Here is a 27690-nt window from a genome sequence, read left to right as displayed (position 1 = left end):
GTCAAGTAACTTCTCTTTTTTTGTAAAGTGGGCCGAAAAATAGTGCCTGACGTCTAGGCTTGTTGTATGTTTATAAGTGAAAGGAGCTTTTTCACAGCACCCAGCCCAGAGGAGAAGCCCATTTAGTCCTTGTCAGCCAGGCTGGGTCAGGGTCTCCGTGACAGCCTCACAGACCCGCCTTAGGCTTTCCCGCAAATGGATAAAGGGGACCCGGCCCACCTTCCTTTGTTACATGTTTTTCCTCCAGACTCATCAGTTGACAGCCTTCCCACTGCTGGTCATCCCCCAAACTTGAATTGCCTTGGAACCCAGCACCTCTGTCTGATCCATTACTCTGTATCATACGGGGGCGTGTAAAGGCCATGGGCATAGATTTCTTATCTTTTTATGGGCTCTGGGGCATCTCTGAGTATGTGTGGTAATGTTGCCCCTAAAAGAACCAAAAATCTGTTGTCTCTGCAAAGCAGCCTTAAAAAGAGCTTTTGAAAAGATCTCATAAAAGACAAATGAAATGGAACAGAATGTCTCACACATTCAAAAGTCTCCCCCCACCTTTTAAAGTCACTTTTCAACAATCCAGGTTTAATCAACTTAGGCAGTAGACCTTCCCATTGTCTGTTTTAGTCTGTATGCTGTCCTTGTCAGGTGGGGGTGCTGCAGGTAAGAGGTGGGGGTGGGGATGCTGCAAGTAAGAGGCAAATGAGTTGAATATTGTTATGGGCTGCATTTTGTCTCCACTCTCCCCTTCCCCCCACCACTTTGAACCTGAAAGTCCTAGCCTCCAGTTCCACAGAATGTGACTATATTTAGAAATAGGTGGAGTTCCCGTCGTGGTGCTGTGGTTAACGAATCCGACTAGGAACCATGAGGTTGCAGGTTCGGTCTCTGGCCTTGCTCAGTGGGTTAAGAATCCGGCTTTGCTGTGAGCTGTGGTGTAGGTCACGGACACAGCTCAGATCCCAAGTTGCTGTGGCTGTGGCGTTAGGCTGGCGGCTATGGCTCCAATTTGACCCCTAGCCTGGGAACCTCCATATGCCACAGGAGACGGCCCTAGAAAAGACAAAAAAAAAAAAAAAAAAAAAGGAGATTGGTCCTTTAAAGAGGTAATTAAGTTAAAAAGAAGTCATTAGACACAATGTTGTAAATCTACTATACTTAAAAAAAAAAAAAAGATCATTAGAGGGAGCCCTAATCCGCTATGACTGGTGCCCTTCTCAGAAGAGATCAGGACACAGACAGTGGACCAAGTGGAGACTCAGGAAGAAGGCGGCGGTCTGTAAGCCAAGGAGAGAGGCCTCGGGAGGAACCAGCCCTGCTTTGATCTCAGACATGCAACCTCCAGATCTGTGAGAAGATTCATTTCTGTTGTTTTAACCACTGAGTCTGTGCCACTTTATTTTGGCAACCTTAGTTGAACGAACACAGATATCAGTGAAAAGCTGCATTGCCAGACAAAACATCCCAGCCCACCAGCACAGCTGCCTCACCTGCACATTCAAGCAATCAATTTCCTTACAGACTTGGAGAAGTATAAGTTACTCATTAATAAAGTCTAAGGTTTCAGAATTCACATGTCTTTTTATGTCTACTAATAAGGACAATGAAACCCAATTCGTCTTGTTGCTTTCCCTGTTTTATGTTCAATTTCCCCACTACAAGTATCTGATTCTTTGCTCTGTGAACTTGCATGGTACAGACCAGTCAGTGCCAGTTACTGTGTACATTCGCTGTGTGCTGGGGTAAAAACCAACCCAGAGAGGCACTTCTTAGGGCATATTTGACCATGCTGTTTTTGTTTTGTTTTCTTTTGTTTTAATGATGCTCTTTTCCTAAGTTGATGACATGTGAGGATTGGTAGCCTCGAGCTCAGTAATTTAAACGATAGTGAGAAAAGCCTGAAACCCTTCCTGACTTACAAAAACTCCATACAGTTCCAGAATGTTTGTCTGGCCACTTGATGGAAATGATAGACTGTCACAAAAAGAGTTGCCACAGTAGAAAGTAGAGCATTCTGAAATGTAAAGTGGAAAGAAGATCTCGGTGGTCAGGCCACAGTTATGAAAATTGAGAGGAATGATCCTGGCTGGCAGTTCTAGGTAGAAAATAACTGAGTCTCTGAGTTTGGATGGAGAAGTCTTCACTGTCCAGTGAGCCTAACAGAAAATTTAAGCGAAGTCCTTGTGTTACAGAGGATGCAGCTGCTGCTCAGGTGGGGCTTAGTCATCTAGCATCACCCAGCACAAAGTGTCTGTCTTCTCACCCACATGCTTCAGCACCACCCTCTCTATCAGCTTCCCCAAAGAAGGACGTCGTGTCAGCATTTCAGAGATTCTGGGTTGTTAAAATATGTTAAATAACATTTTAAATCCCACTCATATTGGCCATTATTCGAGGCATTTGGAATTCTGGAGGAAGAGATTCATGGAGAGAAACCTGCAGCATCTGTGGTGTAGAAATTGGCACCAGGGCTGCAGACTCTGTTGGCTTTGAGGTCCGGCAGCACGCTCTCTGGCCTCTTTGTGGGAAAAACTGTGGTTTTTCTGTTCCCAGATTCACTTATCCAGTCTTTATTTCCTTCCTTCCTTCAGTTAGCTTTGGGTTTAGTTTTCTCTCGTTTTTCTAGTTCCTTAATATGTAAAATTAGATTATTGATTTGAAAGCTTCCCTTTATTTATTTATTTTAATAGCTTCATAGTTTCATCTATGGCATATGGAAGTTCCCAGGCTAGGGACCAAATCTGAGCCGCAGCCGCAACCTATGCCACAGCTGTAGCAATGCCAGTTCCTTAACCCACTGGGCCAGGCTGGGGATTGAACCCACACCACAGGGACCCAAGCCACTGAAGTTAAATTCTTTACCCATTGTGCCATGGTGGAAACTTCAACTATCTTTTTTAATGTAGACATTTACAGCTCTGAATTTCACTCTAAGCACTGCTTTTGCTGTATCCCATAGGTTTTCATATGCTGTGTTTTTGTTTTCGTTTATCTCAAAGTTATTTTTTTCATTTCTTTTATGATTTATTCTTTGACCCATTTGTTATTTAGGATTGTGTTGTTTAATTTCCACATACTTGTGAAATTTTCCATTTTTTTCTTGTTGATTTCCAATTTCATTCCATTATGGTCAGAGGAGATGGCTCTGTATGTTTTCAGTATTTTAAAATTTATTAAGACTTGTCTTGTGGTTGAACATATGATCTATCTGGGACAGTGTTGTATGTGCCCTTGAAAAGAGTGTGTATTCTGGTATTGTTGGGTAAAGTTCTCTAAATATGTCTGGTAGGTCCAGTTGGGTTATAGCGTAGTTTAAATCTTCTATTTCCAATCATTATTCTGTCTGGTTGTTCTAACCATTTTTGAAAGTAGGATGTTGAGGTTTCCAACTCCATTTATTGAAAAATGTCTATTTTTTCCTGAATTTTGTCAGTTTTTGCCTCACAAATTTTTGAGGTTCTGTTGTGAGGTTCATGTATGTTTATAATTTCTATGTATTATTAGTGGGTTGAGACTCTTATTTCTATATAGTGCCCTTCTTTGGCTTTTGCAACAGATTTTATCTTTAGCTCTCTTTTGGTTATGTTTGGGTGGAATGCTTTTTTCCACATTCACTTTCAATGTATTTGTGGTTTTGAAACTAAAGTGAATATCTTGTGGGCAGTATGTAGTTAGGTCATATTTCTTTATTGATTCTGCCAGTCTCTGCCTTTTAATTGAAGTGTTTGTTCCATTTAGATTTAATATAATTACTGACAAAGAAGGACTTTGCCTTTTTTCTCTTTGCTTTCTTTCCTTTTTTTTAAATAAGTGTTTAAAAATAATCTAGTAAAGGGTATGGTTATGGGCTGAATGTATCCCTCCAAATTCCTATGTTGAAATCCTAACTCCTAGTACCTCATAATGTGGCCATATTTGGGGAAATGGGATCTTTAAAGAGGTGATAAAATCTATTTGCTTTTAATATGCTTTATTGTTTTTTTGGTTACTCAGCTCTTCCACTATCATCTTCTTTGGTATTTAATTGATTATTTTTTCCCTAGTGCACTATTTCAACTTTCATCTCATTTCTCTTACTACATATTTTTCAGTTATGTTCTCAGTGGTTACTCTGGGGGTTTAAGTTATCATCTGCATTTATGACAATCTAGTTTGAATTAATACCAACTTAGTTTCAATAGTATATAAAAAACTTTGCTCCTATAGTTCTGTTCCCCACTTATGTTGTTATTGTCACAAATTATATCTTTATATATAGTGTGTTGAGTACATAGATTTATAATCGCCATTGTTATGCATTGTCTTTTGAATAATATAAGCTAAAAGAGAGGTTTATGAACCAAAAGTAAAAATAACACTAGCTTTTATATTTACCTATGTCTTTACAGGACTGTATTTTTCATTTCTTCATGTGACTTCCAGTTGCTGCTAGTTTCTTTAAGTGCACTTAAAGGACTCCCTTTAGTATTTATAATAAGGCAGGTATATCAATAATGAATGCCCTCAGTTTTTGTTTATCTGGAACATCTTAATTTCTCCATTTTTTTTTCTTTTTTGGCTGCCTTGCAGCATATGGGGTTCCCGGGCCAGGGATCAGATCTGAGGTGCAGGTGCAACCTGTGCTGCAGCTGTGGCAACACCAGATCTTTCACCCACTGTCCTGGACCAGGGATCAAACCCATGTCCCAGTGCTCCAGAGATGCTGCCAATCCCATTGTGCCACAGTGGGAACTCCAATTTCTCCTTCATTTTTGAAGGGTACATTTTGTTAGAAATAGAATTCTTGGTTTACAGATTCTTTTTCTTCTAAAACTTGGAATGTCACTTCACTGCCACTGGCTTGCATGGTTTCTGATGGAAATCAGTTGTTGATCTTAGGATCTCTTGTGCTTGAGAAGTTGCTTCTGTCTTGCTCCTTTCAAAATTCTCTCTTCATCTTTGGCTTTCAACAGTTGGGTTATGTTTCTCAGTGTAGATCTCTTCACGTTAATCCTACTTGGTGCTTGTTATACTTTGATGTTAGATTAATATTTCTCATTAAAATGGAGAAAGTTTTGGCCATTATTTCTTCAAATATTCTTTCTGCGACTTTCTCCTTTCTCATTTGTTCTGGGACTCCCTAAAATTATGTATATTTTGGTATTCTTGGTGGTGTCCCAGAGGTCTTTTGGGCTTTGTTCATTTTTACTCATTCTTTTTTCTCTCTGTTCTCAAACTGGATAATTTCATTTGACTCGTCTTCAAGTTTGCCCAATTATTCTACCTTCTCAACTATTGAAACCCTCTAGTGAATTTTCTATTTCGGTCTTTTTTTTTTTTTTTTTTTTTTTTTTTTTTAATCTGCAGAATTTCTGTTTGCTTCTTTTTATAACTTCTGTCTCTTTATTGATGTTCTCTATTTGTTGAAATATTGTTCTCTAGGTTTCCTTAATTTCTTTGTCTATGGTCCTTTAGTGCTTTGATATTTAAGGCAATTGATTTAAAGTGTCTTCTATTAAGTCCAAAGTGTTGGCTTCCTCAGGTATGGTCTCTGCTCATTCTTTTTACCCCTGTGAATGGGATATCTATTTTGGGGGTTTTATATGCCTCTTAATTTTTTTGTTGAAAACTACATGTTTTGATTATTATAATGTAGTAACTTGGGAAATCAGATCTTTCCCCACCCAGAGGGCTTACCGTCTTGCTTTGTGTGGTATGGTTGTTTGTTTAGTGAGTTTTCTCAACAATTTTTAAAAGTCTGTATTCTTTGTCATGTATGGGCACTCCCATTAAGCTGAATTAATGGCCAGCTAGTGATTTGATACAGATTCCTTAATAACTTGAAGCAGAAACCAGAAAACAAAAACTCACCTAGTCTTTGAGGTTAGGCTTTATATGTTGAAGTGCTCTTTAAAGCTCAGCCAGGCAATTTACAACTTTCCAGTAGCTTTCACTTCCTGCTTCTGCAGAGTCTAAAGGTCAACTGGAGATGAGGACTTAGGCTCTTCTTGGGTCTTTTCTGAGCATGTGTCCAGTCCTGGGCATGCACATGGACTTCTAGATTCTCTGGAATACATGGGAGCTTTTCAGCCCTATTTCCCCAAGTGTCTCCATCTTCAGCCTCTCATTCCTAGGCTTTCAATCTGCTGCTTGCCCCAACTCTATCCATTGCTCCTGTGACTTTGGTGAATACATTTGCCTTTAAGAGTTTTCAATAAATACACCCTAGGAGGATACCTCCCACTCAGTCGAAGCAAAGACAAGTCCTTGAGCCTATCCTTCAGGGACCCACCAGACAGATCAAAACAAGAAACTAACATTCTTTGAAAATAAGGTCCTTATCATTCCTGTTACCAGCAACCTGCACTAAGAATGTGGGTTTCCATTTTCAAGGCCGCTGCAGAGCTAAAGCATGGGGGCTGGTAACTGGGGAAGTTAAAAATGCTATGGTAACTTGTTTACTGGTTTTCAGACATTTTTTCCCTTCATTAAGTGTTCTCTACCTATTGTACTTTTTTTAAATGAGATTCCAGAGTTCCATAAAAGATCGATGCTGACCCGTTTTGCAGCTTATTCTGCCACATCTACCAATATCATCTTTACATCTTCTCCAGGATTTTTAGAGCATTTACTAAATGTCAGGCATTGCACTACCTGTCTGTATCAGTGTGTTGGGCCTTAACACTGTAGCATAAGCTTTACATGACCCCCTTCATGGGGAAATTTGGGCGCATGGAGACTGAGCTGAGGTTGGAGTTGGATCTATTTGATTTCACTGTCTATTCCATCTGCTCCCTCCCCCAGGACCCTGTTGATTGCATTATGCTTTATGATTAGAGACGTACTTGAATTTTATGCTGAAAAAAAGAACATCTTCGCATATTTCTGCTGTTCATTTTTTGCAGCATTTTTTTTTACTGCCCAGGCTTATGTTTATTTTCCTACATTTGATTTATTAAGAAGGTTTATTGCTGGGTGTGTGGATACACATAAAAAATTAACCAAAATGTTTCCACTCTCACATCAATCATCACAATGCCTTCCTGAGAAACACAAGTATTAAAAAAGAAGCAACCATCTTCATCAAAAGAGGTCAATAAGGATTACATCCCTTTTTGACAAGAAACATGCTCAGTTTGTAAAATTATCACACGTTTACTAGTTTTCCCAAAATCTATAAGAATTGCTGGCATCCTCTTTCCAACAGCTGAAGAGGAATGTGAATCTTAATGAATAGTACAGAGTTCAGAGAGGATTTTCAGCCCAGTATAATTCTGTTGCTTGCATCCCCATTACATTGGAGAGTAATGAGTGAATCATTTAGCTTTAGAATGACGTGTGAAATGCGTAACTCAGGCTGGAAATAAGTTGTAAAATTTGGCTTCATTGCTAAAAGGAAGACATTCATCATGTTATCTCAGTAACAGATTTTTATTTTTAAGTATGGAACTTTACAATTTTATAAATCAAAATGTGCATCATTTTAGTGTAGTCTTAATGGAACTTTCAGATAATGCCTTAAATTCTGCTTTCTACAAGTTTGCCCATCACTGAATGTAAATTCTGTTACTTTTTGTTTTGCTTTATTTTGGCCACCCCCTCAGCATATGGAAGTTCCCCAGGGCCAGGGATCAAACCTGTGCCACAATAACCCAAGCCACAGTAGTGACAATGTTGGATCCTTAACTACTGAGCCACCAGAGAACTGCAGATTCTGTTACCTTTTATACAAGTCATTGCATACATTCTTCTGCCTCAGTTGTGTCTCCTGAACTTGGTATCTCATCTCATCTTTTTCTCACAGGCAAAACCCTTGTTTTAGATTTGAGTAGGGCCAGGGTCAGTGCTAAGGTGGCGATCCCTTAGGAGGTCAACTAACCAGGACAAGCTCCATGGCTGGCCCTTGAAAGAAACTGCGCTTGCAGTTCTGGTTTAGATCAAACACACTTGTAATAGCCCTACAACTCTCAACCAGGTCAGTTAGTGAAAAGACAGGATGGGCATAGCTGAACCTGGCAATGACCTTAGAGTTCCAACATACGCTATATTGTTCCCCATTGGTCAATATCTAGATTCTAAAAGTTCAGTTTTTACATAGCTGAGTTTTAGAATATGTTTTCCTCCAAGCACTATTATGAACTGTGGTTAGTTCCCAGGAAGACCAGCAATGCCTAACTGACAAATACTGTACATCATATATCATTGTTTATCATAATACATGGAACTGTGATTGTTTATGGGAGGAGAATTCATTTTTTAATTCTTTTTTATTTCTTTTATTTTTTTTGGCTGTCCCATGGCATATGGAGTTCCCTGGCCACAGATCAGTTCTGAGCCACAGTCGTGACCCACACTGCAGCTGCGGCAATGCTGGATACTTGAACCCACTGTGCCAGACCGGGGATCAAGCCTGCTTCCCAGCACTGCAGAGATGCCGCTGATCCTGTGGCAGTACTCTTTTATTTAATGAATAAGTTTACAGTTCTTTCTGAGCACAGGCATATAGGGGAGAAATCTCTGGTAAACAGAACATTGACCTCAGGCAGTGCTCATGGGGAAGTTTCTGAGGGAGAAATAGGGCTATCTGTATTCCTAGCACCAGTGACTTATTAAATATATATATGTGGACACGTAAATTTACACATGTATTTCTATTAATAAAAAGGCTAATTCTATGTAATACCTGAATAAACTCTCTGGTTTGCCAATCTAGACATAAGTCAAATACAAGGAAAACAGGCATATAATCCTCAGAGCTGGGCTTCCTTTCAGAGATTCCCCTCTCAGCACCAAAGGTGCTCCGCATGCAGATTTGCTTCTTCAGCTCCATCATCTCTGAGGATGTGAGTCAGGCATAGAGCAGAGACTCTCCAGAGTGCTAAAGCAGCCCTGCACAGCCCCATCCAGATGGGAGTAAGCCAGAGGCAGCACCGTCAGGCTGCAGAACAATAAAGATGCTGCCTACAGTAACGCCGGCTGAGCAGTGCCAGCTTTCCTCCATCTCCAAACCCAGCAGCCCTCAGATGGCATGGCTGTGGCAAAGAGGAAGCTATCTTGGAGTTCCCTGGTGGTTCAGCAGGTTAAGGACCTGGCATTGTCACCGTAGTGGCTCTGGTGACTGCAGAGGTGCAGATTCAGTCCCTAGACAGGGAATTTCCACATGCCCTGGGCACAGGCTCCCCCCCCTCAAAATATAGAAAGTTATCTACATTAAGCATTCCTCTGTCCTTACAGAGACTCACTCAGAGAAGTATCACAGCCTTTCTTCTTTCCTTTAACACCAATCATTAGATGCTGTGTTAGTACTGAACTTCAAAAGTCGCCAGTGATTTCCATACATCACGTTAGAGTCACTGCAGCACCTTGATAGGAAGGTTATGTTCCTACTGAGTGAACCGGAGGAGGTGCACCCTGCAACTCAGGGACTGACCAGGGGCCCCTTGCACAAGGTGTCCAGTCCATTTCTTTGTCAAGGCTGTGATGTTCATGGCTGTGGATACTTGGTGAGCTATTTATAAGTTGGCTAAGCCAAATTTCTTTTTTAACTTTATGAAAATTACTTAAAACTGGCCATTGGATAAGTAATATCATTATTACTTTATTTTATGGAAGCTACTCTACTAGTTTCCTGTCACTGCTGTAGCTAATCACCACAAACTTAGTGGCTTAGAACTATATGAGTGTATTATTTTATTGCTCTGGAGACCAGAGATCTGAAACATGTTGATGGGATTGTCTCTTCTGGATTCTCTAGGAGAGAATTACTTCCTTCCGCAGCTTCTCTAAGCTGTCTGCATTCCTTGGTTCATGGCCCTGTATCACTTCTTGCATCATCACTGCCTCCAGCATCACCCCTCCCCCTTTTGCCATCACTGATATCATATTCATAAGCATGATGGGTTAAGACATGAATATCTTTGGGAACCACTCTTTAGCCTCCCACCATCTGTGTTCTGCCCCCACGCTGTTTGGTTCATGTCTGTCCTACATGCAAAATATATTAATCTCATTCCAGCATCCCCCAAAGTCCTAACTCTTTACAGCATCAAATTGAAGTCCATAATCTCACCTAAATCCCATCTACTCAAAATTTCCCAACCTCATCATCTGGATCCTCTAAATCAGCTGTGTGTGAGTATACAGGTATGAGGTATGATCAACCTGGAGGCACAATTCTTCATCTGTGAATTTGTGGGACTCAGGAGACAAGTTAATGACCCACAAAATGTAATGGTGGGACAAGCATAGGATAACGGTTATAGATATTCCCATTTGAAAGGAAAGAAAGTAGTAGGGAAAAGGAAGAAGTATTCCCCACAAATTCTTAAATTCAGTTAGGAAAACAACACTAGGTTTCAAGGCCTGGGATGAATCATCTGTGATTTAAGGCTCTATCATTGGAGTCATCCTCCCTTTATCTTGAAGGGTGGCACATGCTTTCAGTTGAGGAGTTTTTACAAGTTGTTTCCTGCCTGTAGAATGTTGGGGTTCTGACAGCACACTTTTATTTTGGCCTCTGTCTCTCCCATTCAGTCCAAACTGACAGTGTTTCTGCTGGTATAAAATGTTCAAGAATGATGTAAGTCTCCTGTGTATGTCTCAAGAATTTGCACTATGAGGCTCCTCCATAAATCTTTCATGGATAATTCATTCTCAATTTCTAGCTTTTGCTTCCGTGGCTGAGAGGACCCATGAGTCACACACCTAATTTCCTCAAAGCATCTGAGGCAATAGGAAAAGTTTGTCCAATCACAACCATTTCTTGGGGTTAGGGCTAGGGTTAGGGCTTCTCTTAAGAGTAGGCTTTCCTGACAGTGAGTCTCCTAATTCTAGCATCTTTTGTATCTTGCATAAACAGAATTTCCCTGAGCAAGTCCTGGTCCTGTTTTTGATGGCGGTTCTTACCTTAATCTCTTTCTTCTCACATTGTACTATAAGTCACCAGAAGAAAGAAGTCACAATTTTAACACTTAGCCTGGAATCTCTTCCTCTAAGTCTCCAATCTCATTGTTGTGTTAGTTTCTTCTATCTGCTAAAATAAATTACCACAAACTTGGTGACCTAATAACACACATTTATTCTCTTGTATTCCCGGAGACCATAAGTCTGAAGTCAGTGTCACTGGGGCAAAATCAAGGCTTTGGCAGGGCTTTAGGAAAAAGTCTATTTACTTGCCATTTCCAGTCTCCAGAGCTGCGTGCCCACATTCCTTAGCTCAGGGCCCCTTCCAACATCTTCAAAGCCAGCAGCACTACTTCTTCAAATATCTCTCTGCTTCCATCACATCACCTCCTTTCATCTATGTGTAATCTTCTTTTGCCTCTCCCTTTTAAGGATCTGTGACTGCATTTAGTGCCCACCTGGATCATCTTCCCATCCCAAGACCCTTAACTTAATCATACCTGCAAAGATACCCATATAAAGTGATGTTTACAACTTCCAAGCTTTAGGACTTGATATCTTCGGGGGGGGGCATTATTTAGCCTACTGCAATCTTTCTCAGGCTCTGCTTTTCACATAATTGTAGACATAATTAAGCTAAGCTTTCTGTCACTATATAGAGTCTCCTTTCCTCCCATTATCAATGACCAGTTCCTCATTTCCTTCTGAGCCCTCACCGGTAGGGCCTTTGACGTCCATATACCTACCAACAGTGTGTTTATGACCATATAATATAGGTCTTCTCTATCATGATTCTCACATGAGTTCTTATTACAGAATCATTAACGTTCATATTTCAATTAACAGTCCGTTCAAGGCAGCCTAGGCTTTTTCTTCAATGAATCTCAAAATTCTTCCAGCCTCTTCCCACTGCCCAATTCCAAAGCATTTCCATATTTTTAGGTATTTCTGACAGTAACATCCCACTTCCAGGTACCACATTTTGTTATTATCGTCCTATTGATGTGATAACAAATTATCACAAATTTATTGGCTAAAATACAACCAGTTGCTTATCTTATAATTCTGGAGGTCAAAAGTCCAAAAAGGGTCTTAGAAGGCTAAAATCCAGCTGTAGGTGAAAGGATTGTGCTCTTTCTGGATTCTCTAGGGGAGAACGATTTCCTTGCCTTTTCCAGCTTCTAGCGGCCGCCTGCATTCCTGGGCTCATGATCACACTCTGACCTGTGCTTTTGTCACCACTTCATCTCTAACACTTCCGCCTCCTTCTCATAAGAACCATGTGATTATTCTGGGCCCATCTGAATAATGTAGGATAATCTCCCTTCTCCCAGGAGTCTTGAGGTAATCACATCTGCAAAGCCCTTTAGCATATTCACAAGTTTTGAAGTTTGGGGTATTAGAGTATGGACATCTTGGCAGGACTCAAGTTATTCTGCCTACCACCAACCCCCTTTTATTGTATTGCTGCAGTGTCTTCATGAAGGCTCAAATGTGAAGAGCATGTTGGGTAGAAATCTGAAGACTAACCTTCTCTTGATGCCTATTAACTATTTATTTCAGCAAATCAAGCAACTGTTATTTTTTCTCTTTATCAAATGGGAAGCCTGAACCAGAGAGGTTAGGCAGTTTTACAAAGGTTGCATGATTCTTCAGCAGCAAAAGCACTCTAGACTTTGGCTGTTTTAACATCATGTTTTCTTTTATTTTTTCTTTCTTTCTTTTTTTTTTTTTTTTTAATGGCTGCACTGTGGCATATGGAAGTTCCCGGGCCAAGGATTGAACCTAGGCTTCAGCTGTGACCTGAGCTGCTATAGTCAGATTCTTAACTCACTGCACCACAGCAGGAGCTCTGTTTTAACATCTAAAAGCGTACTCACCGTGAGCTGCCCCTGAGCTAGCAGAGAGCTCACAAGGAAGTTTACATCCAAGTTGAAGCAAATAGCTTAACTCATAAAATACCCTTTTCTTGACCTTAAAATCAGGATGTTCAAAATTGGGACATTATGTTCCAATCGATAAATGCTTGGATGTCTTAGAAATTGGAAATGGAGTTCCCGCTGTGGCACAGCAGGTTAAGGATCCAGCATTATCCCTGTGGCGGTGTGGGTTCAATCCCCAGTCCATTGTAGTGGGTTAAGGATCTGGCATTGCTACATCTGTGGGGTAGGTCACAGCTGCAGCTCAGGTTTGATCCCTGGCCCTGGAACTTCCATATGCCATGGGTGAAGCCAAAAAAAAGAAGAAGAAAGAAAGAAATTGAAAGTAAAACAGACATTTGATTTTTGGGGAAAAAGTCTGATTCTTGGGTCTACCAATAATTCACTGAAGTTTTTCTATAGGCGCATTGTTTAACCTTTTAAGAAAAATAGGGACTTCTAGGAGGTGGCCTGGCTGGCTCCTTTGAGCTCTGACAGTCTACATTCCATAGAGTGATTTGATCTCAATTCTGTGTGAAGGAGATTTGTTACACATCAAGGCACATTACATTTTAAGGACCTTATGACTAGAAGGCTCCCTCTTATCTAGAGTTTTTTTTTTTTGAGTACTATAAAAGCATAGACTTCTTTGGAAATGTTTAAAGGGCTCGAAATTTTAAATGCTGTCATCTTACTAAGGCTGAAACAGATGCTATTGGGGAATTCATCTGAATAATACATTCATTCCTTAGAGGAGAGATATTCTCATAGGTGAAATATATTGTCCCATGTTTGGAATTCTAATTCAAAGGAGGTCTATTAAAATGAGGGAACAATCTGTGAGGCTCTAATGATAACATTTCATGAGATGGTAGTCGTAGAATTATTGTCTTTTTTACTGGAATCATTTTTTCTTCAAAAGAGTCTTCTTTTTAAATCCAGCTAAATTCTGTCCACCTGTCTCTACTCACCCTGCTGCATCAGACTCCTTGAGTCCGTTCCTTGCCATCTTTAAATGTGGTCAGTACAGTGGTGTTGGCCCAGATCTTAGGGCCAGACAGCCAGAGGAAAGCAGAATATTAGATGCTATATTTAGTAAGAGCTGACAGTCATGAAAAAGAACAAAATAGGAGTTCCCTGCTTTGGCTCAGTGGAAACGAATCCAACTAGGAACCATGAGGTTGCAGGTTTGATCCCTGTCTCGCTCAATGGGTTAAGGATCTGGCTTTGCCATGAGCTGTGGTGTAGTTTACAGACATAGCTTGGATTTGGTGTTGCTGTGGCTCTGGCATAGGCCAGCAGCAACAACTCTGATTCGACCCCTAGCCTGGAAACCTCCATATGCAGCAGGTGCAGCCCTAAAAAGCAAAAAAAGAAAAAAATAATGAAATAATGATGTTTGCAGCAACATGGATACAACTAGAGTTCTCATACTAAGTAAAGTAAGTCAGAAAAAGAAGGCTATATATTGTATGATATCACTTATACGTGGAATCTAAAACATGGCACAAATAAACCTATCTACAAAACAGAGATAGACTCACAGACATAAAGAACAAACTTGTGATTATCAAGGAGGAGAGGGGAGGGAGTGGGACAGCCTGGGAGTTCAGTTTGGTAGATGCAAACTATTACCTGTAAAATAGATAAGCAGTGAGGTCCTACTGTACAGCACAGAGAATTTTATCCAGTCTCTTGGGGTAGACCATGATGGAAGATAGTGTGAGATAAAGAATGTATAGATATGTATGACTGGGTCGCTATGCTGTACAGCAAAAATTGGCACAACACTATAAATCAACTATACTTTAATAAAAAAAAATTTTAAATGAGAGCTGAGACCGCAGTGACCAGATGGCTTCCCACCTCTCTTATAAACACATGATGTTGGCCAAGAAAGAGGAGTACATGAGGAAAAGGAGAAAAAGGCAGGAGGGCAGACAGTCCAATACAGGAAGTCAAATCTCCCTAAGGGTGTCTTATCTGACAAGTAGGGGCAAGCAACAGCAATGCAGGTGGCAGCGCCTCCACAGGTCATGGAGATAGAAGCCAGGTCCCAGCACAGAGCAAGGGCAGAGAAAAGTTAACCATGGTTCACTACACTGTCAAGAGCTCTGCCAACAGCCCTGGCTTCAAGACAGCCTCCAGACCCAGTAAGTGACAGGGTGTTTTTTTGTGTGGGAACAGGCAGAAGCCGAGTTATGTGAGCTGGTAGCCATGGACCATGTCCATGTCACCCTGATGGTGGGGGTGAGCCCCCTAGCTGTTGACATTGGTGAGGCAACTTGAAGACTGCAGTACTGGGTCTGCTGGTTGAAGTCTGTTGTGCTTGGGAGAGTTAGGACCCCTGAAGCACCCACAGTCCCCTCTCACTGGCCAAGTCCAGCCTCTTCCTTAGACCAAGTCCAGAAACTGTTGGAACAGAGGCCGTGGACCAGTCCTGAGATGAACTCTCCTCCACAGAAGGGTCTCATGGTCCCAAAGCATCCTTTCCTCATGTGCTTTATTTTCACATTTATTGCTTCATATCTGGCACTATAGCTGTGTACATACTTTCTCTTTCCCTACTGAAAATTTGCCTCTCAAGGAAATTCTACATTTACTGAGCTCATTGTGATTGTATTCTCTACAACATATTGGACTCCTTTAAGTTTTCTGTCGCACTATTGCTTTATTTAACAAACTGGTTAATTTTACTGACAATAAGATAACATTAGTAAACAAAGAAATAACATTCTTTTTCTTTATGTTGGCTGAATGTCCTCACAGGCTGTGGTTTTTAAGTCTGGTATTCTTTTTTTTTTTTTTTTTTTTAGTATTGTAATTTTTTAAATTATAGTTGATTTGCAATGTTGTGCCAATTTCTGCTGCACAGCAAAGTGACCCAGGTGTGTGTGTGTGTGTGTGTGTGTGTGTGTGTATGCATGCATATATATGCATATTTTTCCTCCCGTTATCTTTCATCACGTTCTATTCCAAGAGATTAGATACAGTTCCCTGTGCTGTACAGTAGGACCTTATTGCTTATCTATTCTAAACGTAATAGTTTGCATCTACCAACCCCAAACTCCCAGGCCATCCCACATCCTCCCCTTCCCCCTCGGCAACCATGTCTGTTCTCTATGTCTGTGAGTGTGTTTTATAGATAGGTTCATTTGTGCCATATTTTAGCTATCATAAGTGATATATAGTGTTTCTCTTTATGAGTCCTGATGTCCTTAATTCTAATAAGTAAGTCTTCCTTTACCTTACCCATTTCATATTCTCTAACAATAATCCTTTTCCATAGTTCACGCCTAAAGATGTACACACATATATACAGATATATGTATATTATATACACACACATACCTGCATGCTGGAATTAAATATTTCATCTTTCAAAGGCATGATTATGTAGAGATTTTAATGATGTGGTGAATACCCCTGCTCTAATGTTAGGTAAACAAGACTGAATTTTATAAACCAAGAATGAAAAGAAAACATAGGTACCTGTGGAAAAAATCTGGGCTAAAGGCACCAAGTGAAGTTATAAGTGAAATGATGAGTATTTGTAATTTTCTCCTTTAACATTTTTCTGTATTTTCCATATTTTTTGATGACCATATGTGGCATATAATATGAGACTTTCGAGGTGCATTCTCACCCATGTATGCTCACACATTCTGGAAGTCACTCCATTGTGTCCCCCAGGCAGAGCTACAAGAGGATTTTGTCTCTGTGACGGACACACACTTTCCTTCCACTGACGCACATTTTAGTTTTAGTTCCATCCAGAGGATCTATACATTGATTAGTCCATCTGCAACCATCAGGTGTGAATTATGTGCCCCATTTAGTAGCAAAAGGTTAATCTGTCCTAAAAGAAGGAAGTAGTGAAGGCAAAAATGATGGTTTTTATGTTTGAATTCTCACCCCAGGCACATAAGCAAGAACCAGACGTGATAAAACAAAATGGGATTGTAAAGCCTGTTTAAAGTTGAAAATTGTGCGATTTGATTTCATTTTAGGTAATTACATTTCATTTTCAGTAATAGGATTAAAAACTAAGAAACTGATGATGAACTTGTTAAAGAAATTTAGATTTACTACCTAATTAGTAAATCTGTAGAGAAATTAAAAAAACACCCCAGCATGGCAACTCTGGAAGTACAGACAGAGCCTCAGGTCATAGTGCCCATGGGGACATGCCCTTAGGGGCTAAGCATTCTTCTCCAAATCCCTTAATATCCATGCCTCACTTTCTTACTTTGTAAACTGGGGTGATAGTAGCAACAGATCGGAACATGCTTTTCTGATTAGATGTGTTAATGCAGGTAAAGCACTCAACACAGTGCCTGGCATAGACCCAACAGCTCTCATGACCAGCTTTGCTTTAGCCATTGGTGACAATGGTAATGGATGGTGGTATTAGTATGTGGAAGACTGGCCTTGAATAAAAACAATTAGAAGGTTGCTCTCTTAACACAATTTCACTTATTCTACAGTCTTGTGACATCAGCCCAGAACACAATAATTACAGCCAGCTTCTGGTCAAAATTTGGGCTGTGCAGCTATGCCTTTATTCCACATTTATGCCTTTTGAGCACGTAAATTATTTTAGAAAATGCATAACTTTTTAGCCTTGTCAAGGAAAGTTTTGGAGATTACTCTGAATAAGGGATGGGAGACAAAGAATAAATTATCTTTAAAGGCATCTTAGATTGCTTTACAAGCAGTAATGTATGTGCTGATGCACACTGAGCCACAGAACTCCTCAGTAGATTTGATTTAAGCCTTCTTTCTTTTTTTTTTTTTTTTCTTTTTCTTTTTCTTTTTTTTTTTTTCAGTCTTTGACTTTTTAGGGCCACACTCTCGGCATATGAAGGTTCCCAGGTTAGGGGTCAAATCGGAGCTGTTGCTGCCATCCTACGCCACAGCCACTCCAGATCCAAGCTGCACCTGTGACCCACACCACAGCTTACGGCAACGCTGGATCCTTAACCCACTGAGTGAGGCCGGGGATCAAACCTGCAACCTCATGGTTCCTTGTCAGATTTGTTTCCACTGTGCCACGACGGGAACTCCGATTTAAGCCTGATTTCTAAATGATAATCATCTACAGTGCAATCCTGTGTAATTTTGTGCGGACCATTTAGGTAATTTTGCAAACTATAGTAATTAAAATAATGAGTAAAGGACTTCATGTGGCTTTCTGAAACATGATAGCGGTCCAGTAAATAGCCAAGAGTCAGTGAGTCATTGAAGGGTCCCCGTGTTTTGTTTTTCAGCTTGACCATCTCTGCAGAATGCCCAATGCAACTGGAAGACTTCCCAATGGATGCCCACGCCTGCCCTCTGAAATTTGGCAGCTGTAAGTTATTTTCCCAAGTAAGAACCCTGGATGTATTTTGGGGGCTGTTTCCTCCTGTGTTCAGAGGCATTTAGATTCTGTGTGTGAATAAGCACAATATGAGCTGCAGTCCACTTGGGAAGGCTGGGGAGTGTGGTGAGGCACACACGCTGGTCCTCAGAGACTGGTTCCCTTGTCTATAACTAAGAGGATGCCCATGGAAACACTCACCCTCTTGGATTTGCTCCTGAGTAAGCATTTCCCCACCTCAGACCTTCACCTGGCCATTCTTTCTTGTTTCCACTTCCCAGATGGAAAGTCACCTCCTCCGAGGGTCCTCAGTGACCCAATTTCCACCACCTAACCAATAACTTTTTATAGCCTGGTAGTCATTGCTGTGTTGACTCACTTCTCCAATGTTCCATATGAGCAATGGATGATTTATAGGTGGGTTATTTAAATTTTAAATAGTTTGGAGATTTTCCTGATATCCTTCTGTTCTCGATTTCCTTTGTAGTCAGAGGACACTCTTCCCTATAATTTCCACTTTTCTTACATCTTTTGAGCTTTATTTAATGACCTCAAATATGATTTATATTGATCATGACTTGGAAGATGATTCCTCTTGATATTTGTTCTGTGAACACTGGCAAATCATGTGTATTTAGAGATTGCTGGGTGGAATGTTCTACAAGTATTAATTAGATCCTATTGATTAGGATGTGAGCTCTTCTATATTGTTTGCCAATTTTCTGTCTACATTAGTTGTTGAGAAAGAGGTGTTAAAGTCTCCAATTGTAATTATGCAATTGTCTATTTCTACTTTCAATTCAGTATTTTTGTTTCATGTATTTCCCAGCTGTTATTTGAGGATTACCATTTCTTCTGTGTGAATTAACTCTTGATCATTGTATAATGTCCCTCTCTGTGTCTGGTAACATTTTCGCTTTGAAGTCCACTTTACCTAATATCCATATAGCCACTCTTGCCTTCTTTTGATTTTTTTTTTTTTTTTTTTTTTTTTTTTTTTTTGCTGCACCTACAGCATTTGGACTTTCCCAGGCCAGGGATCAAACCCTGAGCTGCTACAGTGATAACACCAGATCCTTAATCTGAGCCACTAGAGAACTCCTTGCTTTCTTTTGATTAATATTTGAATGATATACATATATATATATATATCTCCATATGTTTATGCTAAATATCTACATATCGTTATGTTAAAATGAGATTCTTGTAGATGGCATATATTTGGGTTGTATTTTTCAATTCACTTTATCTTTCAATTGGTGTATTTTCATTATTTACATTTTATGGAACAATTGATATGTTAGGGCTTGAGTCTGCCATTTTATTTTATTTTTTTGTTTTCTGTTCTCTATGTTTTCCATTTCTCTATTTTCTTTTTTCTGACTCCCTGTGGGTTACTGATATATATAGCTGTATATCGTTTTTAGTTGTTTCTGTAGACATTGCTTTATATATACATAACTTATTACAGTTTACTGTTGTCTTTATTTTACCAGTTCAGATGAAAACTATGTCCCTCTACCCTCTCATAATGACAATATAGTTTTAAATATTTCTTCTACACACACACACATATATATATATAGAATCATGTCAGAGAGTGTTATAATTTTTATTTGAACCATCAAGCTTAATTTTGAAAATTCAAGAGAAAAGGGAAAGTCTATAATATTTATCAATATATTTACTCATGTGTTCTTTATTTTATTCTCAGTGTCCCAGGATTTCTTCTTTTATAAATAAGTTATTTTGTAATAAAAATAATAAAATATTTTTGTAATAAATGTTATTTTATAACTGTTTAGCAAATTTCCTTTAGCCATTCTTTTAGGATAGACTACTGGCAAGAAATTCTCTTAGTTTTTCATCATTTGAAAATATCCTGATTTCTCCCTTCACAGCTGAAGAATATTTTTAATGAGTATAAGATTTTGTTCTGACAGCTCTTGTGACACTTGAAAAATGTACTACTTTATCCTTGCCTCTGTGGTTTCTGATGAGAAATCTGCTGTCATTCAAATCATATTTTCCTTATAGGTGAGATGTCATTTCTCTCTTGTTGCTTTCAAATTTTTTTCTCCATCTTTAGTTTTTCAGAAGTTTGACTCTAATGCGTATTAGTATGGATTTCTTTGGGTTTGTCTGCTTTGGGATTTACCCCACTTCTCAAATCTATAGATTTTTGTCAAACTTAGGAAGTTTGACCAGTTATTTCTTGGCACCCTTTTTCTGCTCCATCCACTTTCTCTCCTCCTTTCCTGACCCTGATGACAGGGATAATAGAGCTTTTGATATATCCCCGTACTCAGGCTCTTTTCCTTATTTTCTATTATTTCTCTGTATGGCCCAGCCCCTTGGGATGGCTGTTCTCTTGCTCTCGGTACCTCCCTGTTCAACCAGTGCCTGCTTCTCTTACACCCCACTCACATGACTGGCCTTCCTCATACTTGCCCCTGGCCCCCAGCTAATAATGACTGTTCTAGTCTTAGGTTAGAACTCTCCACCATGCTTAGCAAAGGGGCAGTGAGGGGCATGCCCCTCTGCTGGTTTCCTTGGTAACCGAGGAAGCAACCTGTAACTGGGAACTTCTCCCACCCCCCCAGGGAGCGAAGACACCACCACGTCCTGCCCACCAAACATGGCACACAATGGGATGTTCTCCAGGACCTCGCTTCAGAGGTATAAGCTCCCCCATCCATTAAACCATGGACACAACAATTTATTTTTCAGATGACTTAATTTTGATTGCTCTCTCTTTCATTTTACTGATTCTTTCTTTTGTCCCTTCCATCTTGATGAACTGATGAACTCATTCATTGAGATTCTTATTATGGTTATTGTTTCTTTCAATCTTATGTGTCAGTTTGACTAGGCCACAGGATGCCCAGATAGTTGGTGAGACATTCTGGGGGGATAGGGAGGGGTCTATGAGGATATTTTTGGATAAGATTAGCACTTGACTTGGTTGACTGAGTAAAGCAGGTTGCCTTCCCTAATACAGGTGGGCCTCATTCAGTCAGTTGCAGAATCCGAATAGAAAAGAAGGGCTGACCCTCCCCTGGGTAAGAGGAAACTCCTCCCTCCTGACTGTCTTGAGCAGGTGTGTTGCTCTTTTCCTACCTTTAGAAGCAAACTGAAACATCTCTTCTTGGGTCTCTAGCCTAACAATTCCCATACTGGAACTATACCATCAGCTCTCCTGGATATTCAGCTTGCTGATTGTAGATCTTAGAACTTGTCAGCCCCCAGCACTTCAAGAGGCAGTGCTTACTAAAAAACATGTATGTGTATGTTTGTATGTATGTAGCCCGTTGTTTCTATTTCTCTGGAGAACTCTGACCAATATAGATTTTCCTTATGAGAATTGGGTGCTACTGTAGCAAATACCTGAAAATGTGGATGTGGAATTAAAACTGGTTCACGGACAGAAGCTGGACAGTTTTGTGGTGCATGTCAGGAGAAGCCAATATGAAGGGACTGTTGGCTGAAACATAAGTGTTGAAGGGTATACTGGTAAGGGCTCAGAAGGAAAAAGGAGAACTAGAGAGAAAACTTTCCTTTCTTAGAGAATACCCAAATAAATCATGAACAGAATGCTGGTTGACATATGGATGCTAAATGTCTAAGATGGAAAGAAGGGACAGGTTACTGGAAAGTTGAAGAAAAATACCCCTGGTTATGAACTGATGACGCACTTGGCCAAGTTGTGTTCTTGCGTTTTGTGAAAGGTAGACCTTGTGAGCAATGAAATTGGATTGAGGAAATCTCTAAGCAAAGTGATGGAGTTGGTTCCTCTTAACGGCTTATCGTAAAATGTGAGAGGTGAGAGATGAATTAAAGAAGGCATTGTTGGCATTCTCGCTGTGGTGCAGTGGGTTAAGAATCTGACTGCAGTGGCTCAGGTTGCTGTGGAGGTGCAGGTTTGATCCCCAGTCCAGCACAGTGGGTTCAAAGATCTAGCATTGCCACAGCTGCAGCTCAGATTCAGTCCCTGTCCCAGGAACTTCATTTACCTTGGTTGCAGCCATTAAAGAAAAAACAGAACTTCAAGATTTGGAAAATTCTCATATTCATATTGCAAATAATGAGGATATTTGTTTAGGAGACAACCCCAAGTAAAAAGTTACTCTTGGTGTTATCAGCCATTTCAACAGAAGCCAGAAATATTGACTCCAAAGGCAATTCAGAGTCCATCAGGGCTGCCAGCCCCACCACAGGCACAGAGTGTACAGGTCCAAGAGGCCAGACTGCCCCCACTTGGGCTTAAGAAGGCAGGACTGCCCCTCAGCAGAACCCTGGGTACCTCCCCTGTGAGGCAATGGGCCTGACACTACTGCCCCAGAGCATTAAACCAAAGAGGATTATTCTTGAGCCTTAAGATCTAATGGAACTTACTGAGAGTTTGGGGTTAGTAGATGCAAATTATTCCGTTTAGAATGGATGAGTATTGAGGTCCTACTGTACAGCACAGAGAACTATATCCAGTCTCTTGGGATAGAACATGATGGGAGATAATATAAGCAATATAAGGTATAAATATGTATTACTGGGTCACTTTGCTGTACAGCAGAAATTGGCACAACATTGTAAATCAACTATACTCTAATAAAAAAATTTTTTTTAATTCCCAATGACCTAAAAAAAAAAATCTATTGGGACTTGCCTTGCTAGGTTTTGGACTTGCTTGGGACTTGTCACCCCTTTCTTCCTTCTACTTTCCCCCTTTTGGGGCTGTCCTGTGCCCCATCCCACCATTGTATTTTTGAATTTTTGACTATTTATTTATGTATGTATGTATGAATGACTGGATCGCCATGCTGTACAGCAAAAATTGGCACAGCACTGTAAATCAGCCACACTTTAATATATATTTATTTTAATTTACTTTCTTTTTATGGCCAAACCCATAGCACATGGAAGTTCCTGGATCAGGGATTGAATCTGAGCCACAGCTGCAACCTGTGCAACACTGGATGCCAGGCCAGGGATCAAACCCACGCCTCCGCAGCAACTGCAGCCAGTGCAGTTGGATTCTTAACCCACTACACCATGGCGGGAACTCCAGTTCCTTTCTGTCTTGATAGGTGGACCCTTTTCTGCTCCTTTGGGTAGGGAAAGCAGGCTTCCTTGGTTGTTGTTACTGATGTCTGTGCCCATTGGCATTTCCGAGTTGCCAGCTTCTTTAGTCTCGAGGTTTGTTTGTCTTCTTCTCTCCCCATATTCGTTTTACATTAATCTCCAGGGTTTTCAGCTACACTTAGTAGGAAGAGAAGGAGAAAACCCATCTCCATTCTTCTGGAAGGAGAAATCCCCCAGATGTGTCTTTATTATTATTTATACTTTCTGGGTTTTGCTGAACCTCCTGAATCTCTAAATTTGTGTATTTCATCAAATTTGAGGCATTTTTTTTAAACCCTTATTCCTGCTAACAATTTTACGTCTCATCCTCTCTTTTTCCCCTTGGAGTTCTAACTGTATGAATTGTAACTTTTGATATACTACCTCTGGTCCCTAGGGGGTCTGTTCACTTTTTTAAAAACTTTTTTCCCTTCTTTTCTTTATATTGGATAATTTCTATCACTCTGTCTTCAAGATCCCCAAGATCTCCTGTCCTTTCTGATCTGCCATTAAGCTCATACAGTAAATATTTTTTATGTAGTGTATCTTTCCAGTTTAGAATTTGTATTTGGTTCTTTTAAATAGCTTCAATGAGTATGCTGAGATTTACTCTCTGTTTTCATTCCAACACTTTTTCATTACAAAACATTGTATTCTTTTTCTTTTACAACCTTAAGCATAGCCATAGTAGCTGCTTTAAAATCCTTCTATGCAGCAGTTCCTTGGAAGCCCTAGCAGTTAACGATTTGGTGGTGTCACTGCTGTGGCACTGGTTCGATCCCTGGCCCAGGAACTTACTGACGCCACAAGCATGGCCAAAAAATAAATGAGTAAAATAAAATCCTATGTAAAATCCACCATCTGATCTTCTTAGGGGTCATTCTGCCTTGATTGTTTTCCCTTGAATATGAGTTGTGTTTTCCTGTTTCTTTCTCCCTTTCTTTCTTTCTTTTTTTGGATGTACCCTCTGCATATGGAAGTTCCTGGGCCAGAGATTGAACCCAAGCCTCAGCAGCAACCTGAGTCCCTGCAGAGACAATACCAGATCCTTAACCCACTGTGCACAGTGGGAATGCCTTCCTATTTCTCTTACATGTAGTAATTTTGAATTGCTTCCTGGATATTTCAGCCAGTGTTATATTGCAGAGACTCTGGATTTTGTTAAATTTATAGTGTGTGTGTGTTGGGGGAGGAGCACGGTTGCCCATTGACCTGATTCCAAACTCTGTCCTTCCTGTGGTAACAGCTGAGATGGCCGATGGTTTTTTGTTTTGTTTTGTTTTTGTTTTTGTTTTTGTTTTAGGACCACATCTGCAGCATATGGAAGTTCCCAGGCTAGGGGTCTAATTGGAGCTACAGCTGCCGGCCCACACCACAGCCACAGCAGCACCAGATCCAAGCCACGTCTTTGACTTACACTGAAGCTCACAGCAACACTGGTGGGTCCTTAACCCACTGAGTGAAGCCAGGGATTGACCCCACATCCTCATGGATCCTAGTCAGGGTCATTTCCTCTGAGCCATCACCCCCGCTGGGTCTTTTATTTGGTTGGACTGGTAGGACTGTGTTCCATTATATAGTTCAGCCTTGAGTTAGGTATGGGATAGAGGTTACTTATGTCTATTGACATCAGTGTAGGGCTTCCATTCTGTGGCTCTTTCTTTCTAGGCTTTTATGCCTCACTTTCCAGCTGTGCTGCTTTGACAGTTCCAGTCGCTTCCTTTTGGTTCTTCAAGCCAACAAGACTAAGGGATCCCTCTGAACCGCAGCCACCTCAGGACTCTGACTCACAGCTCTTTCGGAGAAAAGCCATTCCCTTTGTCCAAGTGCCAGCTCTTCTCCAAGGCGTACCTGCACCTCTTCCCTCTCCAGTGCCTTCAGGGAGTTATTTTTCACGTGGTGTCCAAGGTTAATAGTTGTTACCTCCTAACAGCCCCTCTGACACTCCTGGCAGGGAATTTCCTTTGATTCTGAGGGTTTCCTTTTATATTGCCTCTATCAACCCAAAAGGATTTTGGGGACTAGGAAAAGTATGTGTGATAAGCCAAAAGAATTAAGTTGGATGGGAATAATTCATAATTTCCAAACTCTGATCTTCAAATGCCATGGAGAGATAAAACATACATTTATTGGAGGGAAGTAGTATAATGGAAAGAGACTCTCACTGGGCTTTGTTTAAACCACTTGCTGCCATGGAATGGCTGTGGACATTACTAGTTGGGACGAAACCTTCAAAAGGTCTCTATAATACCTCATTTGGGAATCACTGATTCATGTCCCTAAGAGGAAAATGAATTGCCATGCCTTAAAATTATGCCACTCTCTGTACACAAAAGTTTTGCTCTTCGTTTGATCAAAGGTAAAACACTTAAAGTCAAAGGTTGTTGTTTTTTATTCCCAAGTTTCTGCTATATATATAGCACAGCGGGTTGAGGATCTTAAGGTTGTCTCTGCAGCAACTAGGGTCTGCTGTTGCTGCAGCTGTTGTGTAGGTCGCAGCTGTGGCTCAGATTCAATCTATGGCCTGGGACCTTCCATATACCTCAGGCGAGGCCATTAAAAAAAAAATTGTTATGTTTTTCATCAGAAGTTAAATAAATTCAAGTCAATGTGATAGTCAGATTTCATGACCATGGTATGCAGGGAAAGCAGTCCAAAAGTGATTTTTTGGTGAAGCAAAGTGTGTGAGCTCTTAAGCCTTCTTTGTATCATCTCATTTTCAATAACTCACCAACTGCAGTCATGTCATTTATCACATTCAGAGCTAAAATATGCATCTGATAGGACCTCTTCATTCCTTCATTCATCCAAACAGAACAAGATCGATTTATATATATAACAATTTATGCATTTCTTTAACTCAATAGGGAGCCAAACTCAATATAAACATTTCTTGAACTCAATAGAGATTTTGAACTCTCATGCCAAATTTCTTTTTATTTGCCTAAGATTTGAAGATTGGCTTGAACTAGATGCTGATCATTTATTTATATTTGCTGTTACTGTCACTGCTGTCATATACAAAGCAGTTAAGAAGACTTTATTCATGTTTCATGTTTGTATACAGTTGACCAAGAGCTAGAAAATTGCGCAAACTTCACCTTCCTGAGCTTATACGATTTCAGCTCAGGATTTAATAATTTTAAGAGAACACGTACCATTCAATGAAGCATTTTTCTTACTTGTCTTTCATCTTTTGGATTTAATAAAAATAGCTTCTTGGTCAAGTAGTTCACTCCTACCATTGTCATCTGAGCCTGCAGAGGCTAAATGAGATCAGATAAGGAGTTTAAAATTACCCAATCCCAGAAGTTCCCTGGTGGTCTAGTGGTTAGGACTCAGCGCTTTCACCACTAGGGCCCTGAGTTCAATCCCTGGTCTGGGAACTCAGATCCCACACCAAGCCACTGCATGCTGCAGCCAAAAAACAAAACCCTCCAAATTACCCGTTCCAGCAGTTCCCTGCCAGGAAGAGACAAAGCAATCCAAATAGTTATCGTTATTGTAACGAGCCACATGCTTCTGCTGCTCTAATGCAGAACTGAATTAACAGACATTTCTGTTATTGCTCTCTCTACTCTCAAGAATCCAAATAATTGTTGAAATTAGCCCTGGCTTATCGAGGGATATTTCCTAGTCCATAAGGAAATTCCTTAGAGATAATAGAATGGCTTACAATTGGAAACAGGTGCTTAAACAAATCAAGAATATTTAGAAAAGAAAAAATACTGTGTTTTTGTTCATTTTTACTTGTGAAATAATGCCTTAAGTATTTCATGCATCTGGATGCATGAAAATATTTTTTTAATTTGACTTGGATACTTCTTTGGTGGCTGTCCATTGGAGAGAATTTTAGCCCTTTAGGGGTAAATGTCATTCAAACATGTGGAATCATGAGTTTGCTACTGCATTAGTCATGCCCAGTATGTAGGACTTGGCTCACCTATGGGTGGTTGGAGCGCAGATTTTGGAGTGACTTATGGAAGGTCTTAGAAACGCATTGAAGTTTTATCTGTGTCCTGCATTGGTTAACCTTAACTGCTATTTAACAGATGTGTTGGGTGTGTTCTGCACTTAGCACTTCACTAGGTGCAGTGAGAAACAAGTGTGATCAGGGCACACGGTGCTGCTGGTGGACACACTGGATAATCAGGTTGATACCCTTGGGAAACTGAGAGCCATTTGGACTTCCAGATGGGGAAGCTCATCATGGGGGTGATGTTTGGATAGAAGATGATTGGATAGAAGACGTGATGCAATAAAGACAACGCACAAATGACAGGTGATCAGATAGTGGAGGTACTGAATGCCCCTTTTGGGAGAACTGGGCAGCGTTACCACCCAACTTGGAGGGAGCTTAAATCCCAAAGCTTAAAAGTAGTAGGCAGAGCAGTGATGTTTTGGAGTAAGGAG

At 40.3% G+C, this 27690-nt stretch overlaps 1 protein-coding gene across 10 annotated transcripts in view; it reads left to right on the top strand.

The window, feature by feature from the left end:
• GABRA5 (gamma-aminobutyric acid type A receptor subunit alpha5) overlaps window positions 1-27690 on the top strand; it is an 81999-nt gene that overhangs the window by 34693 nt on the left and 19616 nt on the right. For all 10 annotated transcript variants that reach the window (XM_005654471.4, XM_003121648.5, XM_005654467.4 and 7 more), the window contains one exon: window positions 18068-18150. In XM_005654471.4, coding sequence (XP_005654528.1) covers window positions 18068-18150 — 83 coding nt within the window. The remainder of the gene's footprint in view (window positions 1-18067; window positions 18151-27690) is intronic.

Source organism: Sus scrofa, chromosome 1, assembly GCF_054392235.1.
Source record: "Sus scrofa isolate SSC_HxYL_T2T_F1_AM1 chromosome 1, Sscrofa_HxYL_maternal_Yorkshire_Landrace_v2.0, whole genome shotgun sequence".
In the NCBI taxonomy this organism is placed as follows: Eukaryota; Metazoa; Chordata; class Mammalia; order Artiodactyla; family Suidae; genus Sus; species Sus scrofa.
Note: the sequence above shows the minus strand (reverse complement) of the source record. Positions and strands in the feature narration are given on the sequence as shown.